The sequence below is a fragment of the Callorhinus ursinus genome, unplaced genomic scaffold (assembly GCF_003265705.2).
Source record: "Callorhinus ursinus isolate GAN/ISIS: 27379988/994484 unplaced genomic scaffold, GSC_fseal_2.0 scaffold82, whole genome shotgun sequence".
NCBI classification, from domain to species: domain Eukaryota; kingdom Metazoa; phylum Chordata; class Mammalia; order Carnivora; family Otariidae; genus Callorhinus; species Callorhinus ursinus.
Window position 1 is genome coordinate 271,912 of NW_027397144.1, and position 26,207 is coordinate 298,118.

Here is a 26,207-nt window from a genome sequence, read left to right on the forward strand (position 1 = left end):
GTGCTGTTTCTTCTTACATCATACCGGAACTTCTCTGCGATCCAGATACCTACTTTGTGATGTTAAGATTTATGAGTTGGTTCTAGTGTCAGCTTGATCCTTCCTTTATAAAGTTCTCCATCTTGTTTATACAGTCTTCATTTGCCCCCTGGTTAATAAGAGTCCTTATTAATTACAAAAGGAGAAAATGATTACTTAGTAGGAGAACCTGTGGCATGCCACCTTAACCGCTTGATTAAAGTTACCACCAGTAACAAGACAGACTGGATCATATGCCTCCTGAAGTGGCTCACTGAGAAGGACACACATCAGCTGTGTAATCCTTCCAAAAAATGAACTTTCTGAATCTAATCATGAGAAAACACCAGACAAGCCAAAATTGAGGTGGAGTCAAACATCTGACCTGGACTCTTCATATCTTGAAAGATGAAAGGCTGAAGGACAGGTCAAAGGTCAAAGAAGAGTAAAGAACCATGGTTTGAGGGCATGGTCCCATATGAGAAATTTACAGAGTGATTGCTATAAAGGACGTTATTGGACCAGTTAGTGAAATTCTGCATATGGAGTGTATGTTACATAGTAATATTAAATCCACGTTAAACAGTCCTGATTTTGCTCGTTGTGGTTACGTTAGAAAATGTTAAAGTTCCTGCGTCACTCTGAAGTATATAGGAGGAAAGGTTCATGACATCTTCTGTTTCCCCTCGAATAGATTCTTAACATTCTTGCTGAAGGAGAGAGGGAACACGGGTAGAGAGAGAAAGCAAATTTTAATGGTGAAGAGTCTGTGGAAGTTCACATTCACACCATTCTTTTCTTTCAATGTGAAAGTTTTTTCAAAATTAAAAGTGAACATCCCCATTCACTTTCCACCTAATAATTTAGTAGCTGTTAATTGTCGTTGCCATGATCCATTAATTTACTAGTGCTTGCGAAATGGTGACTTTCTGACTAGCATTTTCTTTATAATAAATGAAGCTTCTTGTAAAGCTTGTATGATTCTTCTGTAAAGAAGAACTTTGCCTCATCACAACAGTTTGGCAATCATAAAATATTGTTCACAAAGGAGAGAGGGATATATTCTTGATTCTTTCCTTTTAGAATTTTCAGAATTATGAGTTGATATCCTGGCCTCCTCCAGTACTGACCATTAGGGTTTTTTTTTTAATATCGTTATGAACTCATGATTTTGCTTTAGATTTGATGATTTCAACACACTGCAGTCGTTATTTATTAAATTGTTCCATCTTAAGCCAGGGGGAGCTCTTTTTTTAAGTTTTCTCCTGTATCTTTTTGACACAACCCCATTAGCCTTTGCTGGATTTCTTGCTTTCTGCTATATGATGTTCCAGACGCACCTTGAACATTTTGTGTTCTACACTGGACTCAGCTGTTTCTCAAATGAGCCCTGGTTTCTTTCATGGGCAAATGACATTTAGAGGCATGTTGGTACTAGGGGGGCCCATTGCTCCTCAGTGCCTATTGACTGTAGACATTTTTAGTAGTTCAGACTGGAAAAAAAGTTTAAAAACGAAAAATAATTGCATTCTGTATTCCTGATGCCTAGTTCTTGGATAGGGAGGTAAAATCCTAACAGGGAACTGTACTGTGTGTGTGGCGGGGGGGGGTGTCCCTCTGAAGCTAGTATGAGGAGACTTCTAGGTTGTATGTGTTGAGTATCTGTTAAGTCTAGACTGTCATGGCTTCTTTCTTCTCTAGGTGTGCTTGCTCAGAATCCTGTTTGGTAAGGAGGGAGACATACAAGAGGAAGAATGGCTGCAGGATTGCTGACAACGTGGTCGCAGGTATAGAGGAAATTACTCTGTTTCCAAAAAACATTGCTGTTCCAAAGGACACATCTCTTGCCCCTGACCTACAGCTTCAACTGAACTGGCCTCAGGCTTCCCCAGTTCTCTGGGCCTCTTAAAACGAGACAAAAAAAATGCCTTAGGAAAGGTTTCTATTACTACAGCATTTGTTAATTTCTTTTTTTCCCAGATCTTCCTCCAGGTTGAATATTAGTTCCATATTCTGCTGGGTGCTATGCAGGACAAGAGAGATTTTTCACTAGGAAAATCATTCATTTTCCGAGTATTTTTCTCATCCAGCAGTACAGTCAATCTATACTCGATCTTGACTAAGACTGGAAGAGTCCTAGTGGTACAAAGATCAGGTCAACTATATATTAGACAAGCTGGTAAAAGCATGAGTCTGGATGAGATAGTCTAGGCAGGGCGAGCGAAAGAAGAGAATTCCAAGAACTGAGCCTCGGGGCAGGTAATGGGAGGCCTCCAAAGCACATGTGAGGCTGCTGTGTGCTGGTCTCCTTCCCCAGTGCTGGCAGCCTCCCCCGCCATTCTTTTGCTGCATTGTTAGAGATGGGCCTTGCCTGAGCCACAATCCTGTGTTTCAGGATTCAGTGACCTTTGAGGAGGTGGCGGTGGACTTCTCCCAGGAGGAGTGGGCACTGCTGGACCCTGCTCAGAAAATCCTGTACAGAGATGTGATGCTGGAGAACTACAGGAACCTGGCCTCCGTGGGTAAGATTGGCCTTATTCCTTCATATTCTCATTTCTTCATGCAGCAGATGGTCCTTCCTCACATATGTTCCAGGGTATGTGAAAAGAATGACAATACATGATAAACACAAAATGAATGGCCCCAGCCCTTGTGGGGCAGTCTCATGGCTTCCTCTAAAAGTGCACTGATTTCATCAAAAAAAAAAAGTGCACTGATTTCATTTTCATTATTATTACAAGATTTAGGTAATTTGCAGTATGTGTCTGCTCTTGGGCTTGGATTTCGAGGGTCAGTTCCCTGTGGATAGGGCATACATAGGTGTCTGTTTGGGGGATCGTGTAAAAGAGCTCAGATTTGATTCTTTGGTCACTCCTGAAGTTGTACTTGCCTGTCTTCAGAATCCCTAAATATCAAAGTATCGGAATCAGTTTCATGGACAGATTTCTTGTCTCCTTCACAGTAACCCCACCTCACATGTCTTTCTCTATGAGCAGGGTATCCTCTCTGCAAACACAGTCTGATCATGGAGGTGGAGCAGGAAGTGCTGGGGACTGAGGAGGGGGCAGTTCTCCAAGGTGCCTGTACAGGTGAGCCCCAGGCAGAAAGGAGTCATTAAGGAGCAGGCATGGTGAGGGATGGTCCATTTGGGACTGTCAGTGTGTGGCAGAACTGGGCCATTATGTGAGCTTTCCATCTTTCACCATCTTGCCATTCATTCACATTTTTGTGTGGTCTAAGAGAAAAAGCTGTTTTAATTCCTCTTTCAATTTGACATTTCCTTGAATACATTTGTTCCATTTTCCCTACTTTGCTTTCAAGATAATACACTCTCCTATTATTTCAAACCTCCAGAATCCTTTCTAAGTAAAATACTTCCCATTTCCATTGCTTGTTCCTATCATTGGCATCTTCTCCCAGAGCCAAGTTCCTGGAACTGTCCCTCTGGCCACAGTTTACATCTTCTCGTTCACATTTCCTTTCCATATTTAATGTTACTGAAAACAAATCCATGGGGTGCCCACCTCCTTTTTTCTGTTATCCCTATTTTTTATCCCAATAGTTACAAAAATTTTCAATTTCAGATTGGGATATTCAACTGAAATCAAAAGATGGAATTCTTATGCAGCATGTTCCTGGGGAAAAAACTTGCAATGGCATAAAAACGGTAAGATTCACCAGGAATGATTTCTGATTTTTTTTACAGTAGGAGAAGTCTTTGAATGCCATTGCGTTAAAGCACCAGCTTCCAAATGAGGCAAGACAGAGAGGCAGGTGGCATTCACTCACCAGAAAGCTGTCTCAGGAGAGTCTTCCTGAATCTCATAAAATTAGAGAAATCTCTCAACCAAGCTCAACACTTGCTGCCCCACAGAGAACACCAAAAAGTAAACATTTATGTAAATATGATTCCAGTGTTAAGTGTTTAATACATAGTTAATTCATTCTTTACTCATTATTCGCAAAACTCTGTATTTAGGATGCCCTTTGTTAGGAATGATGGAGTCCTGGGTTAGAGCATTCAGTTGATCCAACTTGAAGGAACTAATAGGGAAAAAAAATCACATACATGCACTGAAAATAGTAAAAATGTCAGTCATAATCATGTACTTCCTATGTATGGCAGAATCCACACACAAAAGAATTCCCATGAGTGTAAAGAAAGTGAGAAAGTCTTTAGTCACTACTTACTCCTTGTTCTACAGGCACCAACTCAACCTGGCAAGAAACCCTTGGAATTTGATCATTGTGGAAAATTCTTCAGAAAGAACTATCACTTTATACATACAAGATATTGGGAGGGAGAGAAATGCTACAAATATAAAGAATATGGGAAACACCTTGGCCACACCTCAGCTCTTAGCAGTCATGTAAGTACTCACAGTGGAGAGAAAACTCGTGAGTTTAATGATTGTGGCAAAACTTTCAATCAAGAGGCATCCCTTAGGAAACACTTAAGGACTCTCAAAGGAGAGAAATCTCATGCGTGTAATCAATGTCTTATGTCCTTCAGCTTACACCCTTCCTTTTCAGTACGTGTGCAAGTACCTACTGGAAAGGAACTCTGTGAACGCTGTGATCATGGAGAAAGAGCCTCCCTTGGTGTCCACAAAACAACATGTACCACGGAGGAAAGCTCAGAATGTAAGGAGCACGGGAAAGCGTTCGCCAGCTCCGCGTCCCTTCACAAATGTGGGAGGCCTCATGCTGGAGAGAAGCCTTATGAATGTAGTGACTGTGGGAAAGCCTTCATTTTTCAGTCTTCCCTTAAGAAGCACGTGAGATCTCACACTGGAGAGAAACCTTATGAGTGTAATCACTGTGGAAAATCCTTCAGCCAGAGCTCTCATCTTAATGTGCACAAAAGGACTCACACTGGAGAGAAACCCTATGACTGTAAGGAATGTGGCAAGGCTTTCACTGTTCCTTCATCCCTTCAGAAGCATATGAGAACCCACACTGGAGAGAAGCCCTATGAATGCAGTGACTGTGGGAAAGCCTTCATCGATCAGTCATCCCTTAAGAAACACACACGGTCTCACACTGGAGAGAAACCTTACGAGTGTAGTCAGTGTGGAAAATCCTTCAGCACAGGCTCTTACCTCATTGTGCACAAGAGAACTCATACTGGAGAGAAAACCTATGAGTGTAAAGAATGTGGGAAGGCCTTTAGGAATTCCTCCTGCCTAAGGGTACACGTGAGAACTCACACGGGAGAGAAGCCCTATCAATGCGTTCAGTGTGGAAAGGCATTCAGCACCAGCACTAACCTTATAATGCACAAGCGAATACATACTGGGCAGAAAGTATGAGTGAAATGACTATAAGAAAGCCTTTATTGGGCCTTTACACCTCATTCCTCATTTTAGAATTCACACTGGAGAGCAGCCCTGTTGTGACCCATGTAGAAAGCCCAGGCACGATTCTTGACTTACGCTATAATGGGACCAATCTTATCGAATGTTATCCTTCCGTGATTGTCTTTATCAGTGAGTGTCTCATCCTGAAAGTGTGACAGCATGTTAACTGATGAGTATTAAAGGTTATATGGCACTCTAAATTCCCCTTAACCTACATCACAAAAATTTTGATAAATAATGTTTTCATCATAATTTAGTACTAAATGTCCAATTCTCATCAAGATGTCTTGGACCTATATGTTATTTAGAAATGTATTTTATAATGTGCAGACTCTGCATATTTTAGTTATTTTTTATAGATTTCTAATTTAATTGGATTATACACAAATGCGTGGTCTTCATGATACAGATTCTGTATGACATTATTCAAACAGAAAATTGTTGGAGACTTGCCATGTGGCCCAATGTGTCAGATACAACAAGTATTCCCGGATCCATTCCTCCCTCCCTTTCCTAAAGTAACAGAACTACAGTTGTATTCAAGTTGGCAGTGTGGACAGTTTTTTAAGGAACTCTCTCAACTTTCTTGGCCACCATGAGTTCCCATGAGCCCTTGGTTCTGGCCAGTGAGACATAGGCAGAGGTCATGGCTTATGGGTTCTAAAAAAGCCCATGGCAATGGGAGTATCTCAGCTGGCATCTTCACCATTTGCCCTGTGTTTCGTCTCTTTTTCTTTCCTAGAAAATAGACCAAGAGGATGATAGTCAGAGGCTACTGATTATACAACAGGGACATATAGTATTATTTGGTTGTACCAACCTTGGGTTGGTTATTTCTGGGCTTCATCTAACCCAAGAAAAATAAACTCCTAACTGATGTAAACCATCTGGAGGGAAGCTTCTGTTACAAGGGATTTCAGTTAGCTGATAACATCTCATATGTGGTCAAGTTTTATGACTCCCTTTAAGTGTGGTTGAAAACAATGCCTATTCTGTAATTGTATAATCAGTGTGCCTGACAGATGAATCTTTTGTGTTTTTAAAATTTGTATCACTACAGACCTTCTCTCCTCATTTGCCCTCTATTGAGAGAGGTATGTTAAATGTGTCACTATCACTGTGGTAGTCAGATTGTTTTTTTAAGTTCTGTCTCACTTTGAGGCACTATAGCCAGATGCATACAAATGTCATTTTATATTTCTTTTTTTAAAGATTTTATTTTATTTATTTATTAGAGAGAGCATGAGAAGGGTGAGGGGCAAGGGGGAGAAGCAGGGTCTCTGCTGAGGAGGGAACCTGATGTGGGGCTTGATCCCAGGACCCTGGGATCATGACCTAAGCCGAAGGCAGACACTTAACCAACTGAGCCACCCAGGAACCCCTGTCTTTTCATTCTTATATAGTGCCCATTTTTCTCCCCTAATAATGTTATAATTCACTTGGTATAAATGTAAACTATTGACCTAGCCTTTAACATTTTCTCCTTACCAGTATGTAAGGACAATCAGAAACAACTTACCTCTCTCCTCAGCACTATGTGGTGGTGTTCCCTGCAACACCAAGGGGGATCTCCTCAGCCACTACATTTCCTGTGGGAGACAAAGAGAACAGGAGGTCCTTAGCAGCCTTCCCTGCCAAGACAGCAGCAGCCCTCACATATGTCTCTGTTGTTCCTTGCTTCACTTCTGTGATTTGTTCCCCTGCCTACCTGGTTTCGTGTTTCATGGAAAAGGGGAAAGGGTAAGAACATTTTTCCCTGCTCTCCCTAAGAAACCTCAGGAGGTTTCTCAACTCAAACCAGTTTGTAAATCTCCTGGTCAATGTGCATGGGCTCTCAAGTGCCACTGCCTATCAACATGTAAGAGCATCTTGAAAACCAAATGTTGTAAAATTGGGATTTCCCCATATTGCTCTTTTGGAGAGACTCCAGTCCCTCTGAGGTTGAAAGGGATAGTCTAGAAAGGCAGGCCACTTCACATAGCAAAGGTCCACTCAGGACTCAGGAGTTTATAGGTAAATACCTAAAGAAAAAAAAAATGGGGAAAGACGAAAGACCAAAAGAAAAAAAGTATAGCTACAGGGGCTTTATGTGGCTACAAGTAATCCCTCCTTTCCCAAAGAGCGGGAACTTTAAATCTTGTACCAAGTAACTGTCAGGTCTAAGAAACATAATGTTAGTCTTCAATTGCTTACTAATTTAAAAACAATGAAAAATAAATCTATAGATACAGGGGAGAAAATAAAAGGTAAAGTAAGTTATATACATTTGTAACATTTAATATAGATATATATGTAAATTATAAAATGCACACAAAACTAAATTAAAACAAAGATCCATAATTTGAACCAATTGAAAACCTAGTTTTTAAAAGTTTATATGTTAAAAACTTACATAACAAGTTTTATATATAATTATATAACAAATATGTCACAAAAGTTATATATTAAAAATTTACATATCAAAAAAGGGGCACTAAAGCTTTTGAGCCTTCACAATGTAAATTCTAAATTAAACATAACATTGCTAAAATATACTAATTGACAAGGCTTCATAAATTGTAATCAATATTAGGGCTCAAGTGATAGTTATACCTGGGGACCCCACTAAATTTAAACATTTCTCCTATAATCATAAAAAATAATTTAGAAGAAAATAGGTGTACCTCACTGCAATTGTAGTCGTGTCTAAATTTCCCATAGTTATTGTACCCATTGCCCTAAAATATCCCATCTTAAGCATAGATGCCCTGACAACGATGAAAAATAAATAAAGGTCTTTGGCTTTATTCCTTGATAAAATGTGATTCCGTGGACACTTAGTTAAAATAATTAATATGCCTCAATATGTGTTAAAACTGGCCTAAGTTTTAAAACTTACTATATAAACATAACTAATAAAGAGGTGCTTATTTCTATGGCTTCTCCACTTAATAATTCAATTTTGCCTATTTCAAAACTTGAGAATAAATAAATAGCTATATCTTTTGGTTGTTAACTGAGTAAAGAGCAGTTAAGAGTTCCTAGACTGTGCGAATGGCACTGCTAGCCATATGTGACGAAGCACTGGAATGTTACTGCTTTCTATCTCTTACTTTAAACAAAAACAAATGGATCAAAGTCAACCATTAAGACAAAACTGCAAAATTCCTAGAAGAAAGCATAGGAGGAAAGTTTCCTGACATTGAATTTGGCAATGGTTTCTTAGATTTGATACCAAAAGCAATTTGCAATCAAAGAAAAAATAAATTGTAGCTTATCAAAATTAAGATCTTTTGTACTTCACAGGTCAATCATCATTTAAATACTTTTGTACTCCAAAGGACACATCAAGAAAGTGAAAGACAACCCATAGAATGGGAGAAAATATTTGCAATTCATACATGCAAAAAGCAACTTCTATACAGAATATATAAAGAATTCTTACTACTCAACAATAAAAAAATCCAATTTTAAAATAGACAAGAGATTGGAAGAGACATTTCTCCAAGGACATAACAAATAGTAACAAATACATGAAAAGATACCATTAGTCATCAGCATCACTGGTCAGTAGAAAAATGACCCAAATCACAAGGAGATACCACTTCTCACCACTTAGGATAACTAATATGTAAAAACAAAAATTAACAAGTGACATTGGGAAATAGGAACTCATACACTGATGGATAGAATGTAAAATGGTGCAGCCACTTTGGAAAACAGTCTGGCAGTCCTTTAAATATATAGTTACTATATGACCCAGCAATTCCACTCCTAGGTAGATACCTATGGTAATTTTATGTGTCAACTAGACTGTGTCATGAAATACCCAGATATCTCATTAAATGTCATTTCTGGTGGTGTCTGTGAGCATGTTTCAGGAGATTTGCATTTGAATCAATAGACTGAGCATAGCATATCACCCTCCCCAACATGGGTAGACATCATCCAATCCGATTTAGGGTCTGAATGGATCAAAAAAGCAGAGGATGACTGAATTCTCATTCTCTGTCTGATTGTTGAACTGGGATAGTGATCTCCTGCTTTTGGTGCTCCTGGTTTTCGGGCTTTGAAATAGGGACTGAAATCTATCCCGTGGGCAGCCTGGCTCTCAGGTGTTTGAATGGCACCACCTACTTTCATAGGTCTCTCGATTGGGGTGGTATATTGTGAGACTTTTCATCCTTCATAGTTATATAAGTAGTTCCTTACATAAAAGTCATGTATGCATATAATAAGTACATATAATGTATATTATATCCATTGTATGTGTGTATATATAATCTTTCTGAGCTCACCATAAAAAGTTAAGGGCTGTAGGTTCTATTTTTCTGGAGAATTGACTAATAACAATACCCAGGATAAATTAAAATATGTCTGCACACACACAAAAATATGTGAATGTTTAGAGCAGCATAACTCATAATACCCACAAAATGTTAACAACCCAAATGTGAGTCAACTGATAGATACGTAAATAACATGTGGTATATCCATAGGATGGAATAGCAGTCAGCAATAAAAAAGAATGATAAGCACTACAACACATATGAACCTTGAAAACATGCTAAGTGAAAAGAAGCTGTTAGCAAAGGATTTTGTGATTTCATTTACATGAAATGTCCAGAAAAGGCAAATCTATAGAGTCAGAAAGTACATTCATGGTTACCTACACATTAAGAGTGGAGGCAAATGGGATTATGACAGCCAAAGGGTACTTTTGGAGTGACAAAAAAAAAGTTCTAAAATTGTGCTATTTGCACAACTCTGGAATTTAATTCTAAAAAAATTGAATGTTAAAGTTTCAAATGCACAAATTGTAGGTTATGTGAATTATAGGTCAATAAAGCTGTTCCAAAAAACAAAAAAAAATCATGGTATAGCTGCATCATTAGAAGCATAAAAAATTTCTTGTCTCTGAAGCAACTAGAGCAGTAAGGTGCAACATATATTAGCTGCCATTATATTTTTACCACTAAATATTAGAACTTAATATTAAGATATTATAATTTTTAAAAGTATGATATGGGTATTAGTATTACTGGCACAGAAGAGTCTAGAAACGTATACCGACACATATAGGAATTTAATAAAGATGGAATTTCACATGACTAGGTCAAGAAAAGTTTACTGGTAAGTGGTGCCACAACTGGCCATCTTTTCTGGAGGAAAGAAAATAATTGGATCCACTACCCCACACCACATGGCGAAATAAACTCCAGCAGGATTAAAGATTTAAATGTCTTTAATTGGGGCACCTGGGTGGGTCAGTCGGTTAAACATCTGCCTTCAGCTCTGGTCATGATCCCAGGGTCCTGGGATTGAGCCCAGTGGGGGCGCCCTGCTCAGTGGGTAGTCTGCTTCTCCCTCACCCTCTTGGCCTTCCTCCTGCTCCTTCTCTCCCTCTCTCGCTCACTCTCTCAAATAAATAAATGAAATCTTTAAAAAAGTAATGTCTTTAATAAATGTAAGAAACAAATTCGGTATACTCTCACTCACTCAAATAAATGAAATCTTTTAAAAAAAGGTAATGTCTTTAATAAATGTAAGAAACAAATTCGGTATACAGCTTGAAGACATTTAAAGGCAAGAAACAAATTATTTTGGGGGTGCCTGGGTGGCTCAGTCGGTTAGACCGCTGTCTTCAGCTCCTGTCCTGGTCTCAGGGTCCTGGGATTGAGCCCCATGTCAGGCTGCCTGCTCATCAGGGAGTCTGCTTCTCCCTTCGTGCTTCCCCCTGCTCATTCTCTCTCTCAAATAAATAAAATCTTTTAAAAATTACTTTTAAAAAACAGATTCTTTGGCTACATACATTAAGTATTTTGTACAGCAACACATGAAACAACCTAGCAAAAATGTTATCAATAGATGCGTAAGACACATGTGATAATGCACATGAACAATTCTTAATAAAGTGTCTTATTAAAATCAGGGTTTAAACATCTTTATTAACTCCCCAAAGGCCATCCACTGAAAACCCCAGCAACCACAGAGAACATGATTACTGGAGAAACTTCAGATGTATTCCTGAGAAGTGAAGAATACCCGGTATCAATGCTATTTCAAAAAATAAAAAGAATTACACATTAGAAGGGGGGTGCACAGATTTGCAGAAAATGACATTACATTGAAAATACAAGGGAATCGGGCGCCTGGGTGGCTCAGTTGGTTAGGCGACTGCCTTCGGCTCAGGTCATGATCCTGGAGTCCCGGGACCGAGTCCCGCGTCAGGCTCCCTGCAACCCTCTTCCCTCTCGTACTCTCTATCTCTCATTCTCTCTCTCTCTAATAAATAAAATCTTAAAAAAAAAAATACAAGGGAATCACTTATTGGAGTTTAGCATGGTGCCCAAATAAAGACCTAAAGAAGGGACTGACTGGAGGAGCTAGACTTTAGGAACTGGCAAGAATGTCAGATAGGGGAAAATCCTTGTAAGGGGTCCAGGAACAAAGGGAGGGGCAGGCAGCAACCCCGTGCTTGTCTTGAGGTCGGAGCCCAACCGCACGCTCGCCCTTCCATCTTAAATATTCAGTCGGAACAGGCACTGGGTGTGTTCCCACCTATAGCCACGCCCTCGGGAGTAGGCCCCGCCCACGGCGCTGGTTCTAACTTCCGCCAAGTCTCCGAGCCCCTTCCGTCCCCGGCTCCCGCGCCTGGGCCACCCCGACCCGCCCACACCCACGCGGGAGAAAACGAGCTTTCCCGCCTGATGTGGTCGGATCGGGAGGATGGCCGGAAAGCGGGGACCGCCCCTTCCGGCCTCAGGCAGGAAGCGGAAGTGGGGTCACGGAGGCGCCGGGGGCTTTTCCGTCGCTGGCCTGGTTTCGCTTTGGCCGTGGGTCTGCGCAGGCCAGCTTCTGGAGGCCAAGGCGAGGGAGAGGGAAGGGGTTGGAAGGTGGCAGTTAAGGACGAGGTTGTGCCGGGCCTCCCGGGAGCCGGCTTAAAGAGACCTGGCGCGTGGGGCGCCTGGCGGGCTCAGTCGGTGGAGCGTGCCACTCTTGATCTCGTGGTCGTGAGTTCAAGCCCAGCTTTAGGTGTAGGGATGACTAAAAAAAAATAAACTTTAAAAAAAAGAGACCAGGCGCGCACCGCTGTCTTCCGCTGGGAGTGTCCTCGGGAGTAGCTGGACCGGGAAATGTAAGGACGCTTTTGGGGTTCGGCTCATATACTGCTTCCCTCTTAAGTAGCCTGCAGAGCAACCTTTGTAACTTTTCTCCAGGGGGAAAAGAGCTTCCGCCTGTCGAGTTGGTAGACTCTGGCTGTGTCCGCGCGTCCTCACCGACCACGCGGTTCCGGTTCATTCCGGTGAGCACTGTTGGGGGGAGCTGGTTCCGACGGGTCTGTTTTCCTATTGGATGCAAAGGAATGTTTCACCTGACGGTTTGGCTTTATTTTTGCGCGTTCTCTACTTTGGACACATTAGGTTTAAGTAGGAAGTTAATATACTTTCTTAGATGTCTATGGTGTGCGTATTTCTGCAGAGAAGTGGAAGCATATGTAGACCACAAGTCTTTTTACTAAAGAGAAGCAAGAATACTCACCTGTCTCTTCATCTGAACTTCGTAAGACTACAGTCCCACAAAACTCTACACCACGGGCCTCTAACAAAAACAGAGGGAGGCTTTTTTGTCCTAGTTCTTGAATAATTGAACTTCACAGTAACAGGATATTTAGACTTAATATATTTTTTCCTTTGAAAAATCTTAAACCTAAATAAAATATGAATATACAGTACTATGAATTTCCATTGAGTGGACTCAACCACTTCTAGCATTTTGCATGTTTGTCCTCTAGATAAAGAAGTACATTTTTTGGTGAACGGTATGAGAGAGTAAGTTGAAAAATAAATTGCAGGCAGGATACTTGGCTTTTAAATACTTGGTGATGTATCTGCTAAAGATAAGGACATTTTGCTAATAAAACCACAATAGTGTTATTTCCCCCATGAAAATTTGAAATAATAATGTCCTCTATCCACTCTGACAAAAGTGAAATCCTCCATATTGTTCCAAAATAAGCTTTTGGGTGTTTTTGGATCTAAGATGCAGTCAAAGATTATATATGGCAATTTTTTGTCTTTTAGTCTCTTAACCTACAGCATTGGCTATTGTTCTCCATTGTCTTTTTGAAAAGTCACATGTTCTTTTAGAAAGTCACACATTTTGATAACTTCTGTTTCTTAATTGAGATATAATTGACATGACCTTATATTTCAGGTTGTATAGCATAAAGATTCGATATTTGTTTATATTCGGAAATGATCACCACAGTAAGTCTTGTTAACATCCATTACCGCAGGTGGTTACAACTTCTTTTCCTTGTGATGAGAACTTTTTAGCTCTTCTCTCTTAGCAACTTTCAAATATGCAACACAGTGTTACTGTAGTCTCATAGTAATGATAGTCATGTACCTAGGACTTATTTTATAATTGGCAGTTTGCCCTTTTTGACAATCTTCACCAGTTTCTCCACCCCACTCACACCTCTGACAACCACTTTTGCTGTGCAAAAGTTTTTTAGTTTGATGCAGTCCCACTTGTTTCTTTTTGCTTCTGTCGCTTTTGCTTATGGTATCAAATCCAAAAACTCCTCGCCAAGACCAGTGTGTCGGAGAGCTTACTACCTTTGTTTTCTCCTAGGAGTTTTATGGTTTACGGTCTTAAATTCAAGTGTTTAGTCTCTTTTGAGGTAATTTTTGTGTATGGTTCAGTTTCATTTTTTACCTGTGGCTGTCCAGTTTTCCCAACATCATTTCCTTTCCCCATTGTATTTCTTCTCTCCTTTGTCATAAATTAATTGACCATATTTGCACGGGATTATTTCTGGGCCCTCTGTTCTGTTCCTTGATCTATGTATCTTTTTGTGCCCATACCATACTGTTTTGATTACTGTAGCTTTCTAGTATAGTTTAAAATCAGGCATCCAGGATGTGATGCATCCAGCTTTGTTCTTTCTCGAGATTGCTTTGGGTATTCATAGTCTTTTGTAGTGCCATACAAATTTTAGGATTGTTTGTGCTGTTCCTGTGAAAAATGTCCCGGGACTTTTGTGATAGAGATTCCCTCTATACCCACTTTATTGAGAGTGTTTATCATGAGTGGGTATTGAATTTTGGTCAAATGCTTGTTCTGTATATATTGACATGATCATGTGATTTTTATTCATTTTGTTAATGTGGTTTATCATATTGATTCATTTGCAGATACGGAACCACCCTTGCCTCCCTGGATAAATCCCACTTGATTGTGGTGTTTGATCCCTTTAATGTGTTGTTTAATTTGGTTTTGCTAATATTTTATCGAGGATTTTTGTATCTATGTTTATTAGGGATGGTGGCCTGTAATTTTCTTTTTTTGTGGTTTATTTGTCTGGTTTTGGAATCAGGGTAATGCTGGCCTCATAAAATAAGTGCACAAGTGTTCTCTCCTGTTTTTCAGAAGAGTTTGAGAAGGATTGATACTCATCTTTAATTATTTGGTAGAATTCACCAGTGAAGCCTCTGGTCCTGGACTTTTGTTTACTCAGGTTTTTGATTCTTGATTCTCTTTAATCAGTCAGCTCAAATTTTCTGTTTCTTCATGATGAAGTCTTAGTAGGTTGTACGTTTTTTAGAATTTATCCATTTCTCATAGGTTGCCGAATTTTTTTACATATGGTTGTCCATAGTAGTCTGTTAGGATCCTTTACACTTCTGTGGTATCAATTGTAACACCTCCTCTTATATATTTAATTTGACCTCTCTTTTTTGTGTGTGAGTCTAGCTAAAGGTTTCTCTATTTTGTTTATCATTTCAAAAATTCAGCTCTTAGTTCTCTTGATCCTTTCTGTTGCCTTTTTTGTCTGTCTCCTTTCTGATCAATGTTCTTTTCTTCCTTCTACTACTTTTGGGCTTCATTTGTTCTTTTCAAGTTTCTTGAGGTGTAAAGTTAGGTTGTTTGTGAGCATTTTGGTATTTATGACTTTGTTTTCCTGGTTTAAATGTTTACTCCATTTCTGTTATTTCCTGACAGTTGGTAATAGGGTCCAGAACAGTGGTTGGTGAACTCTGTCTGAAAAGGACCAAATAAAAAGTATGTTTTGCTTTGCAGGACAAAAAGTCTCAAATTAGTCCTAGCTTTGTAGTGAAGAAGCCATAGATCTTAGTAAATGAATGGGTATAGCTGTTTCCCCATAAAACTTTATTTACAAAACAGGCCTGTGACTGTTTTACTAGCTCCTGGTCTAAAGGCTTCAAAGGATCAATTACAAAATACTTGTAGGTGATGTTGTGTATCTCAAGTTACATTTCATCATGAAGACAGATTGGTATCATCTTCCTGTTAGTGATGCTGTGTATGATTACTTAAGGTAGCAATCACCTGGACTGTCTATTTAAAGCTAGACTTTGCCTCTTGAAGAAGAAAGTACAGGCATACCTCAGATACATCACAGTTTTGGTTCTGTATCACTGCAATAAAGCAAATATTGATAAAATGAGTCAAATTAACTTCCTGGCTTCCCAGTGTATATAAAATTTACATTGACAGTATACTGTAGTCCTTACCTGTGCAATAGCGTTGTGCCTAAAAGAACAGTACACGGGGTACTGGCTGGCTCATTCAGTAGAGCATGTGACTCTTGATCTTGGGATTGTGAGTTGTAGCTCCTCCATGTTGGGCATTTAACTTACTTAAAAAAAAAAAAAATCTGGGGAAGCATAAGGAACAAATTTAAATTTTAACTGCAAGGCACCTGTTTTCAAAATATCTGCTCCACCTCCTTCCTGAGTAACAATACTCAAATACATTTTTAGAAGTACAGTGTTTTGGCTTATATTGTATTGGGCACAGTCTATATAATTCCTATTTAATTTTTTTGTTGTAGTGCTATTATGGGGGAGACTTCAATTTGTACATGCATATACTGTACCATTTTTATGGGGAATGGCAATACTCTTGACAGTCCACAAATGATCATTGAATAACCTTAATGAGCTAAGCTACGTGCCAGGGGCAGGTAAGTAATGGCCATCGAAGCAAAGATAGTACTGCCACTATGGGCCTTACATTCTATTTAGGAAGACGGATTTTAAAGATTTTATTTATTTGTGACAGCACAAGCAGGGAGGGGGGAGACAGGGAGAGGAAGAAGCAGACTCCCCACTGAGCAGAGACCCTGACACAGGACTCCATCCCAGGACCCCAAGATCATGACCTGAGCCGAAGGCAGATGCTTAACCAACTGAGCCACCCAGGCGTCCCTGTGTATGATTTATTAAAGTTTATTCATTTTAATAAAAAGGAGTTAGACTTAAAATATTGAATGTTAAAAAACAAACATGAAGGAAGTCTGTGGAAGAATGAAGAAACATTAAAAGCAAATTAGAAAAAGGAACAGATACAAAATATGAAATGGTGGTTGTCTGAAAAGACACATAAAATGCACACATGTTGAGCAAAGTGTGGCATGGCACTGCCCCTCTCCCAAGGCAAGAGGAAGCACACATCTGTTGATTTGAGGTTCCAACCAACACCTGTGGGAGCTTCTCAGCACTTTAACATATTTTGAGTTATTTCGTAAAAACTTTGGCATTCCGTTTCTAATCTTTTTAGGTTAAATATGGAAGAGCTAATGATTCCCTTTTTCTCCATTGTCTTGCCCAGAAACCAACAGAATGTATGTGGGATGTGTGTACAGGACACCTTTTTTTTTTTTTTTTTGAGATTTTATCTCCATTTGACAGTGAGAGAGGGAACACAAGCAGGGGGAGTGGGAGAGGGAAAAGCAGGCTTCCCACTGAGCGGGGAGCCCGATGTGGGGCTCGATCCCAGAACCCTGGGAACATGACCTGAGCCAAAGGCAGATGCCCAATGACTGAGCCACCCGGGCACCCCAGGACACCCTTTTTTTCCCCCACCTGTGTATTTTCCCATGTCACTTATGAATTGATATGTCAATTATTACTTTATTGTCTATCTTCTACAATAGGAATGTTGGATCTTTTATGCCTGGGACATTTTCTGTATATGTAACTGTTCTCATTAGCATCTGCCACAGACATAACATTTACTGAAAGGAAAAAAGGAATAAGTCAGCAGTAAGAATTGAAACGGACAAGAGCTTCAAACTTCATCATCCAATGAGGCAATCTCAGTGGTATTAATCAAAACAAAAATTTCTTTTTTCTTCCTTTATATGCCCAGCAGCAGTCTCAACCAGTGCTGTCCAATAAAAGTATGTGTAGACCATGTATATAATTATTTTCAGTATCTACAATGAACAAAAATGAAAAAGTTAAGATTATTTTGAAGAATATTTTACTTCTTTATGTAATAGTTACTAAAGCATGCATTCAGTACCAAAAATTGAGATATTTTGCATTATTTTCTTCAAAGTTAAATATGTATTGGACAAGGGCGCCTGGGTGGCTCAGTCGTTAAGCGTGCCTTCAGCTCGGGTCATGATCCCAGGGTCCTGTGATTGAGCCCCGCATCAGGCTCCCTGCTTGGCAGGAAGCCTGCTTCTCCCTCTCCCACTCCCCCTGCTTGTGTTCCCTCTCTCGCTGTGTCTCTCTCTGTCAGATAAATAAAATCTTTAAAAAAAAATTTATTGGACACTAAATTTTTATCAGATATGCTTGATTTGTGTTTAGATCATTACAGTTGAAAGAGTAGATTCATACTTAAAATCTTTAAAAATAAAAAAAGATGGGGGAAGGGTGCTTGGCTGGCTCAGTGGATAGAGCGTGTGATTCTTGATCTCAGGGTTTTGATCTCAACTCTACATGTTGGGTGTAGAGATTACTTAAAAATAAAATCGTTAAAAAAAAGTAGATTCAGATATACAGATTTTTCCACACACATATATGTGAGCTAAAAACTCCTAGTGAGACATCTGATACATAATGGCCCTCAGTTAATGGCAGTTGATATTAATAATCTTTTGTACACCATGTTTTAGCAGCTTTCATGCATGTCATCTGCACAGAAAAAGTAATTGATCCTGTTGAACCATTACTAATCAGTATTTTTTATTAATTAATATGAACCCAACTCCAAATAACCTGATCTCCAGAGGGATGGAGATGGCCCTATCCACTTATATTCCGAAGCTGCTCTGAAATGATCTTGGTTTACATAGTGCATCATTCAAGCAGATTTCACCCTTAGCTTTGCAGGATGATGGTCTGGGGTATGTCCCATGATAAGTCCTTATTAATGCCCCTTTTCAGAGATTCTGCCTTAGGTTCTGCCTGCACAATATAGAGTCCTGAGGTCAGAGCCTGAGCAGTGCTTCTGGTTCATCTAAGAAGAGCTGGAGTGGGCCAGAAAATGCTCTTCTGTATGTCAGGTTCCTGTTATGTGTACATGGGGTAGAGTTGCTGCATAATCTCATTAATTTTATTGCCTTCACAAAGGAAGAGTCACATTACTCAAGACCTAAGTGTATGTACCTGTGAAATGAAACCATGACTCTCCAGATCACATCTCTGTATAGGTTTCTCTGATGGTGTAGTAAAGTCTGCTTCTCTTTGGTGAAGTCCACAGGCACATCACTGAAGATCACTAAATTCTAAACTCACATATGTGCTGGCTTTAATTAAAGTAACATTTCCATCAATCTTCACTGGGGAATGAAGACAGGAGACGCACTGGCAATAGAGGGTTTCAAAGTCTCTCTTTATTAATTTTCCCCAAGGCACAGTGTTCCTTGCATGAACCAGGCTAATGGGCCATCTTGGACAAATTCTCCCCCCCCTTTATTTTTTAAGATTTTATTTGAGAGAGAGAGCACGTGCACATGTGTGTGAGCACTAGCAAGGGGAGGGGCAGGGGAAGAAGCAGACTCCCTGCTGAGCAGGGAGCCTGATGCAGGTCTTGATCCCAGGACCATGGGATCATGACCCGAGCTAAAGGCAAATGCCCAACTGACTGAGCCACCCAGATGCCCCTGAACAAATCCTCCTTGAGGACCATTCTGTGACTTCAGCTCTTCTTGCACACAGCAACCCCCAAATTATTCCCCCTTTGTTTAACCACACCCTTCAGTATACCTTCAGGGCATAATGTCCTTGACCTGCCCTGGAGATATGACTATGGCACACATCCATTGTGAAACATTCTCCTCTGTGTGGTACCCCAGCATGTATTCCCAGCCTCTAGGGCTATAATAACATATCTTAAGGGTCATGGGGTTGTGGAGACCTTTTTGTCTTGTGGCTGCCCATGGGACACTTCTGTCTGTGAGTCCTCTTAATAAACCATTTCTCATCAAAGTACACTTGTCTGCCTCCTTTGGTCTTACATCTCCTTTGGCCTTTGGAGTTTGTTTGCATATACCTTTCAGAAAACAGTCCTAAATACTCTTCTCTCTGTTGGGAATTCACTCATGGTTGATATACTTCAGTCCTGGCTTTAATGAAACCTCTAAGGCATAAACAATACAAGTCTAAAAGCTCTTGTCCAATTTTCTTGCAGCAAACTCCTGAGAAAAGAGACACCTGTAAGCACTGATGAATGTATAAACTGTTTGAGGAATGCACACTTTCAGCCTCATCATGTCAAAGCACCAAAATAACATGCAGTCACCATTATGAAATGCAAATACTGAGATGATTTGGTATTCTCTCCTCATTCTGATAGACTCCACTTTGTGAGAAAATTCGACAGGGCTCAGAGTGGCTCTGTTCCTTTAGGAAGCTGTGGAAACAGGTCTCCCTAGAAGGAAATGTATGTACCTGGTGGATGTATTATGTCATTTTTGTTGAAGGACAAACTTTTTTCTTACCTGAGAAGAACCTGTTAAACACTCAGTCTTCATCTTTTCTGCCGCTGTTCTTGTTTCAAGAAAGAAGAACATGTCCTTAGAAGGAAAACCTAGTAGAAAAGAAAGAAGACTGAACACCAGAGATGACTATACTTGCCACATTCACCTGACTGGAATTCATTCCATTCTAGCTTGAAATTCCTGAATATTTCTCTGCATTCAAGTAAATCCACACAAATAGACACTACTGCCGTACAGTGCCACAGTGGTCCTCTCTCACCTGTAGCCAGGGAAGGGCACTGTGAGCCATGCTGCCCTTCAAGAAGAGAATCATGGTGTTTAATTTCATAGAGCCATTTTTTTCACCAACTCCTTAATATCATTACTAAATTGTTGACATAGCCAAACTCTTCAAATCTATTGTACTGTTTTTTGGCATGTTTAATTTTGTAACAAATTCAAATGAACCTCACTATTTTTAACTCCTTTAACCTACATTTATTTCTACAATTTCTTATATTTGTTATTCTCTCTTACTTTCAAACAGGAAATACAGCATAAAACCAAACATTCAGTAATTCGGCAGGATATTTAAGGGAGAAAAAACATCCGATAGGATAGGAACAGTAAAATCACTAAGTTTATAAAGCCATATTTTTTATTTTCCATATTTGGAAAAGATTGAGATTTTCCTTAGATGGACCATTAGCCCAAGTGATAGATATTTGAGATAAGGGACATTTTCCAAAGACAAAACAATGTTTCTTGTGAGATATTCTCAGTGTGATGAATCTGGGGATATACTAAACCTACCTTGAAACTTGTCACTTCACAATTCCCACAAGTATTCATTCCCACATATATAAATGGATGTTGAATTTTAAAACAATTCCATGAAACGAAAGGACTCCCTTTAGGATTATAGGAGGTGGCCCATCATGCTGGCAGAAGGAGTCCATCAACCAGCTGGAAAGAAATGTACAGGGCAGGAGGTGTGTGAATGCCCTGGAAATGATAAGAATCCTAATCAGCATGGTAATGCTATTTCTATTTTGAGATGGGTAGGATCAATTAATGAGTCTCAGAAATCTTTGAAGCATCATTCGTCCATTCCCTGACAGGCAAGAAGCCATGTTGAATGGGAACTCTCTGTGAGCAACATGGAAAAGACTTTGGTGAGTGCTCATGCCTTTAGACACACAGGAGAACTCAAAATGGAGAGAACACTTATGAGGATAAGGACTATGGAAAGAGCTTCCTTTCTCTGCAGAAGGAAACCTGTAATGGAGACAGACTTTCTGGGTTTAATCAATACAGAAAAACCCATCTACCTGACTCCAAATATTCTGTACTGGAAAACCAGCACCCAAGAAAAAGCCTTCACATGCGGTGACAGTGGGAAGACCTTCCGTGATCAATCTTACTTCAAAGCACAAATGACAACTCATGATGGAGAAGAAAGTCTATGAAAGCAACGTAGGTGAGAAACCTGTTCTTCACGAGGGTGCATGAAGAAACTTGCACTGCTAACAGATTTATGAATGTGAGGAATGTGAAAATATTCCATGTGTGCAAACTGTTACATATACATGTGAACTGACATGAGAGAAACCCTATAAATGTAAGGAAGTGGGAAAGCCTTTATTACATCTTCCAATTTTAAGAGACATACAAAATCTGATACTGGAGAGAGTACTTTTGTATGTAAAGAATGTGGAAAGTTTTAAAAAATTCCTCATGTCTTAATCACATTTGAATTCACGCTGGAATAAAGTATTACCAATGTAAGGAATGTGGGAAAGCCTATACTGCATTCTCAAAACTTACTGAACTTACCCAAGCTCACACTGGAGAGAAGCCTTTTAAATGTAACAAACATGGGAAAGCCTTCACTACTTCCTCACGTTTTATGAATCCTCTTAGAACTCACGATGGAGAGAAACACTATGAGTGTAAGAAATGCAGGAAAGGTTTTATTGATGTCTCAAAAGTAGCAAGACCTTGAAGGATTCATACTGGAGAAAACCCTGATAAATGTAAGGAATGTGGGAAAACCTTCATTAATTCTTTTTCTCTTAGTAAGCATAAAATATTGCACTCTGGAGAAGTAACGTGAATGTAAGGAACGCAGAAAATCCTTCCAAAATTATTCATGTTTTAATCCATTTGAATTCAAACTGGATTAAGACCCTATGGATATAAAGAATGTGGGAGGGCCTAAGTGCATCCTCAAGCTTTACTGAACATATAAAATCACACGCAGGAAAGAAGCCTTTTAAAGATTATTTATTTTAGGGTGAGGGAGGGACAGAGCGAGAGGAAGAGGGAAAATATCCCAAGCCGATTCCATGCTGAGCATGGAGCCCAACACAGGACTTGATCTCAAGACCTATGAGCTCACGACCTGAGCTGAAACCAAGAGTCAGGCTCTCATCCAACTGAGCCACCTGGGCGCCCTGAGAAGCCTTTAAAATATAACAAATGTGGGAGACCTTTACTACTTAAATCATACTCACCTTAGAATCATGCTGGAGAAAAGTGTAATGTGTGGCAGAAGGCATTTGCCTGTTATTCATGCTTTATCACTTACAGACATGCTCACACTAGAGAGAAGCCTTTCAATATAAGGAATACATAAAAACCTTTACTTTTTCCTCAAGATTAACTTAAACATGTTAAGAATTCATACAGAAGGGAAACCCTATAAGTGACACATTTCTCAGTGATGTGCCTTTCAAAACATACATGCAAAGAAACCCAGAATGTAAACACTTTGAGAAGGTCTTCCAATTATTCCAATTAATATTAGATGAATGAAAATTCACCCTTATAAATGTTAAAACTGTGGTGCAACCTGCGGTTCTCCCCAGTTCCTTTAACTGTCATGAAAGCACTCACCCTGGAGAGAAGTCCCATCAATGTAAGGAATGTGCTAAAGACCTCAATACTCCCCACTGACTTTGAAGATACGAGAGAAACAAACTGGAGGAATGGTCTCCATGTGTAAAGACTGTGGTAAAGACATCAATCTCCTGAAAACCCAGTATGCTAGCTCTCACAGTGAAGCCGTGGTGTAAGAAACATCTAGAGCACTTTACTGTTTCCTCAGTGAAATATATTCCTTAAATGTGGTAGATCCTGCAGTGCAGAGAATCTTCTATATGATAGGTGGGAAAACTTCATCTCCTGAATTCCTCAAGGTTCACTTGTGATCTCATTGTGCAGTATGCTCCATTGGTGTAAGATATTTGTTATTTTACATTAGATAATTCCTCATCCTTAAACACAAAGTGGCTCACACTCAAGAGAAACTATGGAATGCTGGAAATTATACTGAGTCAGAATCTTAGGTTCTGCTGGGGCGCCTGGTTGGTTCAGTTGTTTGGGCATCCGACTCTTGGTTTCAGTTCAGGTTGTGATCTCATGGGTCTTGGGATTGAGCCCTGCTTCGGGCTCTGCACTCAGGAGGGAGTCCCCTTGGGGATTCTCTCCCTCTACCTCCCCCCAACCCCAACTCGTGCTCACTTGCGCTCTCTCTCTCAAATAAATCTTTTTTAAAAACAAGAATCTTATGTCCGTTGACAGGCATTAGCCTTGTGGGTGGTTGTAAGATCTGTTTTAAACATTCATCATTGTGTCCCAACCTTTTCTGGGGGCATGATGTATCTTTGCCCTGATTGGCCAGGCCAAGCTAGTCGCTGCACCTTCCACCTTGCAACCTGCCCAAAAGTGGGCCTACACGAGTCACATTTTATTGTCTTCTACCCACCTGGATTCTCTTACTGGATTGGCATGGTCTTACATTTCAAGCATGGGGCCTGCATCACTGTTAAAACTGCGCATTGAGTCCATCTACACTGAACCACACTGGCCAGGGTAGGGGATGTAAAACGTGTCTGTCCGTTTTGGAAAGAAGACCTTGTGTCCCTTTCTCACCCGATCCTATCTCGAAATCTCAGGATGAAGCATGGGATGACTGGAGAAAAGGTGAGATTACAGCTAGTAATGTGAGGCAGCATGAGCACATGCCCTGTGAACACCACCCTCCTAACTGGGGGGGCCCTTCTGCTCAAGTTGTACAGCAAGAGGGTGAGAATAATGAATGTGCTCTTCCACCACTACATCCAACACCACAGCCTGGCAAAACAACCCTAACATCTTTGTAGCTCAAGCAACAGGTGTCACAGTTGTCTGTCATTCCATCCATGTGCTGTGAAAACAGCCTCAGTGATACAAATTCATATAGCTCTGATGCCCAAGCAGCTTTCGGTTGGATTATGTCATGCGTGGCCATCCGGGTGCAGCTTCTTGATGACACTCTTTGAGGCTTAATGAAACCATTGTGATGATAATCCAAAGCAAGCCTCCCACGTCTTACAGCTTCAGTAGATGTTATCTGTACACCTTTTTCTCTTGCTCTCATTCACTTTTTTACCTGGGAAGAATGTAAACCCCTGATCACTCTCCCTCGGCCGTTTGTTAGATGGGGCTTTGCATTGTGGAAACTTGAGAAATGATAAAGAGCAGGCTCACTTTACTACTTCAAATACACTAGGTTCTACAAGCTCAGCATTCTCCTTCAGCACCTGGGCCCTTTGGAACCCCTGAGAGAGAGGGGGACAAAGGGAGCCAATTTACACATGCTGATGCTTATGCTACTGGCCATACCATCAGTCAGTTATGGCCTTTGTCTCTGATGTCAGTGTCTCAGCTCCTCTGCCCACATCCATGAGATAGTGACAGGCTAACTTAATACCTTGGAAGGGAAAAATCAAATCACACGTTCAAGAACTTTGGTAATGGGAATGACATTTTAATAGAGTCATGCTTTTCTGGGAGAGGGAAACAGTGGTGGCCAGGCTATCTGCAATGCAGTAATGAAATTTCTTCTACAAGAGGTTTCCTCATGAGCTGAGCAAGAGGGGAATAAAGGCCCTACACTTCCTACTTCATGAAGTTGGTTAAGTACTATAGTTGTATCAGCTTGTTTTTCCTTCATTTGTTAATCTCCCTGTACGAACTGTATGTGGAGCTTATCTATTTGAAATATTTTCAAATCCTTTTCTTTCATTTGGAACATTAGTCCATAATATAACGTAATTACTAATAAATATGGGTTTACGTCTAGCATCTCTTTTTCAGTATTTATCGCCCTCCTAATTCATAAACTAGTATATTGCCCCTATTCCATCAACCTCGTATACAGGCCTTTATTTCCCCTTATTTTTATGTTGGACACAATGGTAAACTCTAATCATTGATTCTTTGCTTTCAATGCAATGATATTTTGTAAATCTTTCATATTTTTGTTCACATTTTGTGAAAAAGCACTGACACTGGGCATTCTTCCTTTATTCAAGAATGGTTCTAAAATTACTCCATTAACCATGTTTACTGTGATTTTGAGTGGACTGTCTTTGTACAGTTAATATCTTTTAAAACACTGATTTTTTTTTTTTTTTTTTTAGATTTTGTTTATCTATTTATTTGACACAGAGGTCACAAGGAGGCAGAATGGCAGGCAGAGAGAAGCAGACTCCTGGCTGAGCAGGGAGCCCAGTGTGGGACTTGATGCCAGGATCCTGGGATAATGACCTGAGCCCAAGTCAGACACTTAAACTGAGCCACCCAGGAGCCCCTAAAACGCTGATTTAAACATATTTCATCAAGACTTGTTCATGGGCATCATTAAAAGTTTTATATGCATCTACTGTATTGATATCTATTTTGCTACATTAGTGTTTCATGTTTTACTGCACAAATCCTTTTTTATGTGTAAGTGTTTTTAAAAATTGTATCTGGAGGGGCACCTGGGTGGCGCAGTTGGCCATCCGATTCTTGGTCTCAACTCAGGTCCTGATCTTAGGGTCGTGGGATCGAGCTCTGAGTTGGACTCTGCATTCAGCAGAGTCTGCTTGGGACTCTCCCTCTGCTCCTCCACCCCATGTGTGCTCTATCTCAAATTTTAAAAAAATAAAAATTGTATCTGGATGTCCTAACTTGCTTTAAAAAGTCCTTTCAAACTCAAATATAGATTTTATAGTTTGCTTCTTAAATATAATCCATCTAAAAGCACTGAGCTCTTTAATCCTCATAGGATATAT

General features: G+C 40.0%; 1 protein-coding gene and 2 long non-coding RNA genes across 3 annotated transcripts in view; 2 read left to right on the forward strand and 1 right to left on the reverse strand.

Annotated features, from left to right (window-relative positions):
* The window catches only part of LOC112816455 (zinc finger protein 177), a 30,635-nt gene extending 20,406 nt beyond the window's left edge, over positions 1 to 10,229 (forward strand). The window contains 6 exon segments of the mRNA XM_025862956.2: positions 1,720 to 1,805; positions 2,414 to 2,540; positions 3,015 to 3,107; positions 3,603 to 3,685; positions 4,224 to 5,323; positions 5,325 to 10,229. Coding sequence (XP_025718741.2) covers positions 1,773 to 1,805; positions 2,414 to 2,540; positions 3,015 to 3,107; positions 3,603 to 3,685; positions 4,224 to 5,323; positions 5,325 to 5,334 — 1,446 coding nt within the window. The 5' untranslated portion in view covers positions 1,720 to 1,772 and the 3' untranslated portion in view covers positions 5,335 to 10,229.
* Positions 10,230 to 12,078: 1,849 nt separating this feature from the next.
* LOC112816470 (uncharacterized) lies at positions 12,079 to 26,094 on the forward strand. Its single transcript, XR_012376730.1, has 3 exons — positions 12,079 to 12,663; positions 19,815 to 21,579; positions 25,572 to 26,094. It is a non-coding gene; the product is annotated as an uncharacterized lncRNA (long non-coding RNA).
* On the reverse strand, positions 16,647 to 21,052 carry LOC112816469 (uncharacterized). Its single transcript, XR_003206179.2, has 3 exons — positions 20,917 to 21,052; positions 20,125 to 20,213; positions 16,647 to 17,607 (listed from the first exon to the last, which is right to left on the reverse strand). It is a non-coding gene; the product is annotated as an uncharacterized lncRNA (long non-coding RNA).
* Positions 26,095 to 26,207: the final 113 nt, after the last annotated feature.